The sequence below is a fragment of the Lycium barbarum genome, chromosome 1 (assembly GCF_019175385.1).
Source record: "Lycium barbarum isolate Lr01 chromosome 1, ASM1917538v2, whole genome shotgun sequence".
In the NCBI taxonomy this organism is placed as follows: Eukaryota; Viridiplantae; Streptophyta; class Magnoliopsida; order Solanales; family Solanaceae; genus Lycium; species Lycium barbarum.
The window spans coordinates 1,090,671-1,098,230 of NC_083337.1; the positions used below are offsets into that span (position 1 = coordinate 1,090,671).

At 33.2% G+C, this 7,560-nt stretch overlaps 1 protein-coding gene across 1 annotated transcript; it reads left to right on the forward strand.

Moving 5' to 3' along the window:
- Window positions 1-259: 259 nt before the first annotated feature.
- LOC132628244 (protein LHCP TRANSLOCATION DEFECT) lies at window positions 260-3,435 on the forward strand. Its single transcript, XM_060344014.1, has 2 exons — window positions 260-592; window positions 2,966-3,435. Exons 1-2 carry the CDS (start codon window positions 329-331, stop codon window positions 3,221-3,223), a joined length of 522 nt encoding a protein of 173 aa, XP_060199997.1. The 5' UTR covers window positions 260-328; the 3' UTR covers window positions 3,224-3,435.
- Window positions 3,436-7,560: the final 4,125 nt, after the last annotated feature.

Here is a 7,560-nt window from a genome sequence, read left to right on the forward strand (position 1 = left end):
CCCCTAATTCAAACATAATTTTTAATTTCAAAAACTATTTTTAGTAGTACATAATTGCCATTCCCAATCTTATTCCAGTGAAAAAGGTAAAAGAAACAAAGAATGAAAAAGTGGTTTGGGAAGCTTGCTCTCTTTCACATTTATCGGAGCCAGGTTTCGATCCTGGGACCTGTCTGCCACGCTTCCGCTGCGCCACTCTGATGTTGTTGTTACCATTTCTCACTCCAATTTAATAAACAAAATATACACCGTTCTATCCAACAACAAAAAAAACAGTCATAGTGATAAGGTAGTTGATTTTCAGCTTAACTTTTTTCAGAAAACAACAATGGCCTCAATTCCTTGTACTCTCCACTTAACTTTCTCTTCATCAAGAACCAATCTTTCTTCTTCTTCATATCCAGTAAAGTTGAATTCTTGCTTTGTGGGTGTTTCAAAATTGAAAAATATAGGATGGTGTAGACCAAGTAGATTGGGACCAAGTTGTGGTTCAAGAACTACTTGTTGGTTTAATTTCAGACAAAATGCTGAAACTGCTGGTGTTTATGGTAGTCAATCTCGTGATGATTTTGATAGAGATGATGTTGAGCAGGTGTGTGTTTCTTTATTTTCTCTAAATGCTACCAAATCAAGAATGAATTAATCTTATTAAGTGTTAAGTGATCAAATTCTAATATTTATTAAGTTAGGAGTAATTTTGTCAAATTAACTATTTTTGCATTGGAGTTAGTATTTTCTTAAGGGGCGTGCAAATGGCTAAGTGAACTCTCTTTTTGAACCGGAGGGAGGTGAGGCTGTTGAAATTTTAGTAATTTTTGCATAAATGATGTATAGACTCGAGTTCAAGATTTAAGCTTAATGTGTTCGACCATAAAAAAATTGGTCTCTTGGAATTATAAGTTTGGAATTTAGTACATTCCACATAGATGATACTTTTTGCTGCCGTTACTGTTACTTTTCTTCATAATGCTTATTTATAGTATTGTGCCATGACTTCTTTACTTTCGTCAATTCTTATCTGACCTTTTGCCCTACTTTTCTTGAGCCGAGGGTCTTTCGGAAACAGATTCCCTACCTTCCAAGGTAGGGGAAAGATTTGCGTACACTCTACCCTCCCCATACCCCACTTGTGAGATTACACTGGATATGTTGTTGTTGTTGTTGTTGCTGCACATAGATGATATATATATTTGTTGTGAATGCGTAACTTGAAGATTTAAGCTTAATGTGTTCAACCATAAAATTTTGGATATTGTGATTTTGGTCTTTTGGAATTATGGGTTCTGGAATTTAGTATTTGGTGATATATATGTCTATCACCAAATCTGACTTGTAGCAAACATGCTTACATCTGACTGTTTATGTAGGTACATAGTCGAATTCAAGATTTGAACTAGAATTGTTCGACCAGTAAATTTTTAGTATTGAACTTATTGCACCTTTTTGTCTTTTGGAATTATGCGTTTGGAATTTAAATAGTTGTTGAAAATTTTAGTATTTTTTACATAGATGATATACATATACTCTGTGTCGAAAATGCCGGGTCAGTTGAACCGTAACAAACATGCCACATCTTGACTCTGTATGTTAGATAGTTTGTAATATATAGAGGTCTTAAATTGAACAGACAATCTATTCATTATAGGGCATAACTATTCTAAAAAGTCTCTCTCTCAAATTTTAAAAATATATAAGGACACTTTTGAAGCAGCATAAGAAAAATCTGCAGTATACTAGGGCTTTGTTGAATCCCGAAGGGAATTGCTTCTTACTCCCTAAAGAATATACATGCAATATCTCTTTAAGGACAGTGGTATCACCTCAAAGTCTTTCTTCTTCAATTCCGTCTTCCTATTTTTCTAACATTGTATGTAGGTGATTCAAGTACTAGACTATAGTGGTTTATCGTATATGTTTTTTTCTTTTTCTTTTTTGAGCAAAGTCATGAGCTGTATGAATAACAAAGCTACATTAGTTACTGTGAAATATCATTCAACAAACTCTAATTGACAAAACAGTTGTGTGATAACTTTTTCTTTTTTCAACGATTCAAATACTATGTGTATAACATATGTTACTGAATCTGATGAGCTAAATTTAAAGTAAAGTAAAAAAGAAACAACAATCGACATGGTGTAATCTGTCACATGCAGCCTACTCTCTTCACTCCCCTCCTGTTGTCCTTCCTTTCTTCCATAATGCAAGGCCTTTAGACTAGCCCTCTTCTGGAAAGAGATTCTATAGCACCGGAGTTGTTCAAAGAGCCCTTCTTTCTATTTTGTGCGTGTCAACTATTGATTCTATGCCATCAAAGCATTCTAACAGCAAATGCAAGTACATAGAACCTTGCCATCCCCAGCTTTGTCCCCTGCTTAAAGTTCATTGGCATATTCCTTCAAGATCAAGTGCCTGGTATCTTGAGTAGATGAGTACTTGAACCCTTTGATCAGTCTGTATAATTGTCAGTATCTTTGAAGAGTCCGACCAACATAGCTGTTTAGATATGTTGATAATTCTGTCTATCCTTTTATGCTAACTAAACGAAACTGTGGAGATCCATTTCAAGATGATATACACTGTTATACCATAACGTGGCAAGCTGCATTTGTCATGGGCCAAATGCATGGATAGCCCCTCAAACTTGGCATCAGTTTTCAGTTGGACACCTCAACTTTCCCAGTGACCATTTGGACACCTCCACTTGACAGTGATGTGCCTCGTCAACCCCCATGTATGACATGGCAAAACCGTGTTTTTTACTGAAACTTTGAGCGGGTGTATGACTTTTTGAGCCCATGTATGACATGGCAAACTACTTTGTCATGTGACACAATGAGAAATTTCTTTGGTTGGAGATATTCCTCTGGAAGTAATATGCTGGTCTTCTGTAGATGGGCCAAAGTTTCATAAAGAGAATTTGTTTATCATGGAAACAACTCACTGAATTTCGTGTTACTTCATGCAGTACTTCAACTACATGGGCATGCTTGCTGTTGAAGGGACATATGACAAGATGGAGGCTCTTTTGAGCCAAAACATACACCCGGTCGATATTTTACTGCTGATGGCTTCCACTGAAGGCGACTTGCCAAAAATCGAAGAGCTACTGAGAGCCGGAGCAGATTACACAGTCAAAGATGCAGACGGACGTACTGCAGTCGACAGGGCTGCTAGCGATGAAATCAAAGACTTTATTGTTAACTTTAAAGCCCAAAAGGCGTAAGGGTATCTAGTTTTGTTGTTAGCATTAGTTTTCTTCGTCTTCTTACTTCCGCCATAATTTTAGATCAAGGCCCTTTTACAATTCCTTCTTTGCTTTTATAATGTGAGCTCTGTTATTTATCTGTTTTTTTTTTTTGTGAGCGTTGCATGCTTCAAAACTGTACTTAGTGTACCGTTCATTCGAGTACTTATAAAGTTTGCTTTGCTGGTGAAGCAGTAGTTTTTTGTTTCCTATATTCATTGGGGGAGAAATTAACAAAAATAGTCCCTTATTTTTGGGATAGGTTCACAATAATCCTTTGAATATATTCCTGATCAGTTTCAGTCCTTTAAGTTTGTCAAAAGTGAGCACTTTTGATCTCCATCAAATATTTAACAGATTTTGTATGTTGGATTTGATGAGAGCAGTGAAAGAAAAAAGGATTTGCTGGGAACTCACTTTTGGTGGTGCATTTTTAACAGTTTCTGCTATAATTGATCTATTTTCTAGAGTCTGGTGCAACTTTTTGGGGTGCATCTTCTGTTATTTTGTTCTAATGAAACTTTTTTTGTGCTGTGATTTCGCGGATTTGATGAGACTTTCTTGTTGGTTCTCCTCAATTTTTTTTCCCTACAGTTCTCCTCAAATAGTGGATTGAAACTCAAAGTGTTTCACTTTTAACAAACTTAAAGGACTAAAACTGCTCAAGAGTATTATTAAGGGATTCCTTTGAACTTACTCCAAACATAAGGGACCATTTTGTCATGTTTATCATTCATGCATTGTTGCTAACAAGATGGTTCAAGTTGAATTGAAGATGCTAGTGAGCACAGTTTGGGCCAACCCGAAATCCAAACCAAAATCCGAACTTTTTAAATATTTGGTTTGGATATTTGGATTATGGATTGGATTTCAAATTTTATTTTTAAAATTTATGGATTTCGGATTGGATATGGATTTAGTACTACGGATTTTTGGATATTCAAAAATTCAAAAATTTTATACCTTATATGTAGCCCTACCTATATCATATGTGCCCAGTACTAATAATCTAGTTTCTAAAGGTCCAATGGATTAGTACCTAATGCCCTACTATTAAACTATTAAGTTCAATATACAATTCTCTACTAAATTAAATATAATATAGGGTTTTCTTACTTCTCATGTCTCAAAAGTTTCACGTTAGTGTCACCAACGGGCCACGGCAGAGTTCGTTGTTATTTTTCTAGATGACTACTTAGATTTTATTTCGTTCATTTCCATAGATTTTATTTTGTTCATTTCCACTTTTCCGGAATGCTTTTTTTGGTATGGATTTACTATGTTGGACATGACTTGGATTTGTTAATCCTAATTTGAACGGGAAGGCTTTTTTTACTGAGCAATTAAGATTTAAATTTACCTCTGTGGAACTAACACATGAATTTCGATCATAATAAGTTTTCCTTAAGTCTCAAGAGTCAAATCCGAAAATCCGAAATATCCAAACCGAATAATCCGAAACTGAACTTAAAATATCCAATCCATACCGAATGGATTTGGATTGTAATTTCTTCAATCCGAAAACCGAATATCCAAATCGAAAATTTCATATCCAATCCGATGGCCCGAATGCCCACCCCTAGATGCTATAACTCTTTTCTTAAGCACACTTCATTTAATCCATGCAAAAACAAAGTTAATGAATGTTAAAAAGATTAAGATTATAATCCCGGGATAACTTAGTACGCGTATCAAACGACCCCTATGATTCCAAGACTAAGTTTGGGATAAAATTTATACCTTATTTGGTTGAAGGTATAAATTTATCACGAACTTAATCTCGGGATATCCCATTGAAGGTATGACTTTATCCCGAACTTAATTCCGGAATATCTCACCTTATTCAGTGTACCAAACGACCCATGTACTGGAAAATCGAGCATCTCCACTGCTCATTCTTAACATTTTCTTATTTCTTTTTTGGGTTGTTTATTTAAATTTGTAGACAGGTTAAAGTATGACAAACTCAAACTGGAGCTAATTACTAGGAAAAGATTTAAATGTAAAGTACTTTTACACTAAAATTGTAATTTAATCGGTTATAGCATGTTATTCTTTTTCAGGTTAAATTAGGGATTGTTACAAAGAGTTACGTGTATTTGTTTTCTAATGATGTAATGTATAAATATCTTTTACACTATTAGTAAAACCCCAACAAAAACGAATCCGGAGTGGGGTGTATGTTGAGTGGAAAAACAAAATATGGTTATGATCCCTGACCATATTATTTTATGCAAAATTTTATACCAACTTTAATAAATCAACCAGAGTACTCCTTAATCCTTATGGTATATGAAAATTAGTTGGATGGTTTATTTTAGGTGATCAATGTGCACCTACATACACCATAACAATAAAAAGAAAAAATAAATCCTCCTGTTAAGGGGTCCTATGAAGACTTACAAAATTCATGATAGGTAAATTAATTATTAGGTAATGAATATAAGGGTAGTTCAGTTGTATTCATTCACAATCATATTTTGTGGCATTTTCTTCATGATCACGTCTTCTAACAAAATTCTTTTTCCTAAATAAAAAATCAAAATAATTTATTCATGGGAATATTTTTCTTTGTTTAATATCTGGCGCCATTTGTCCAAGTTATTGACATTGGCATTGATAATTAGGTTTGTTAATTTCGAATTAAATGTTGATGTTGATGTTGCAATATATATTTTATTTTATGAAAGACTAACCCCACACCACCAAATGAAACCCTCTCACCTACGAGTGCTAATTAAGATTATCATGACACATTGTGTATTCTAGCAAGATAATCCGGGGAATATTGAAGTTCTCCTTTACGAAGCTATATGTTCACAGAGTAATTATTATTAACCGTATGGAATTGTGGCAAGATGAATAAGATCCCACAATCTTTGATTAAAAGTTTGAGTTCGAGCCTAGAGAATTGAAAAAATTATGATAGGAACCGCTTCCCCTTTAATGAACATTACATAGCATGACTCTGATTAATGGACGTCCTAAAAATGAATATAAAACACCAGCTGGTAAACTGAAAAAATGTATTATTATTTTCGATCTCAAGCATTAGCTTTCAAAAAACTAAATTCATTTCACCTACTGTTTTAATTTGTGGAATATTAATTAAATAAAATATTTAATAAGATATAAAAATAATGTAAATAAAAGCAAAAGCCACGAAATTTTGAAAGACAAATAATTTGGATCAAGGAATACTTTCAGAGAAACTTTTTTTTCCGTTAGAAATTCTAGCTTATGGCTTTTGACTTATTTTTGTCATTTTACCATAAAGATAATGGTTAAAAACACTTTTTTATTTTATCCAAACACTATAAAAGTACTTAAAAACTATTTTGGCTTAAAAGCACCTAAAATAAACCAATCCAAACAGGCTTTTACACTAAAACTAATACTCCATCCGGTCTAAAATAATTAAAGATTTAGCCTCTAAATGCTGGTCCAAAATAATTGAGATTTTTAGTTTATCAAGAAGATATTTTATTCTTTTTCCAAATTTACCCTTGCCACATTCTTAATCCAATGAACAAATTTAATGTTTGTTATGGTTTCAAAGCCCCTCTTAATTAAGGGTATTTTAGTCAATGTACATCTTAATTTTGAGGAGTAAGTGAATTCCTTAATCCATGTGCCTAAATGTAAAACCTCAATTGTTAGAAAAAAGGAATAAGTCAAATATATACTCCCTCCGGATAAAAAAAAGTGTCCACTTAGCCATTTGCACACTTCTTAAGAAAATACTAACTCCTAAAAACTAGATAATTTGACTAAACTGCCCTAATAAAATAGGTATTGGAATTTGATCACATAACACTTAATAGGAACAAATCTGAAAAAATAAAATTAATTCTTTCTTAATTTGATAAGTGGATACTCTCTTTGACCCAAGAAAAAAAAAGCTAAGTAGACACTCTTTTTATTCCGGTAGGAGTACTATAAGTCACAACAATTAACAATTTAAAATATTTAAAAGGCATACTAATTTAGGGTCAAAGATTTTCTTGTTTGACTCTCGAAATCCGAACGGTAACACAAGACGGAGCGAGTAGTAGAAAAAAGAAATACTCCCTCCCTCCTAATTTATGTGATACATTTTCCTTTTTAGTCTATCTCAAAAAGAATAATACATTTCTTTATTTGACAATAATTTAACTTTAAATTCACCTTTTACGCTCAACGAGATAGTTTGTAACCACACAAATATCTTTAACTTATTTTAGACCATAAAATTCGAAAGTCTTCCTCTATTTCTTAAACTCCGTGCCTATAGCTTAAATATATTACTAATATTTAATTTTCTTTTACTAGTAATT

What these genes read in the sequence shown, in the direction of transcription:
- LOC132628244 (XM_060344014.1), top strand. Translation starts at nt 329, where the DNA reads ATGGCCTCAATTCCTTGTACTCTCCACTTAACTTTCTCTTCATCAAGA. An exon ending in ATAGAGATGATGTTGAGCAG is followed by an intron (nt 593 to 2,965) that starts GTGTGTGTTTCT and finishes TACTTCATGCAG; the next exon opens with TACTTCAACTACATGGGCAT.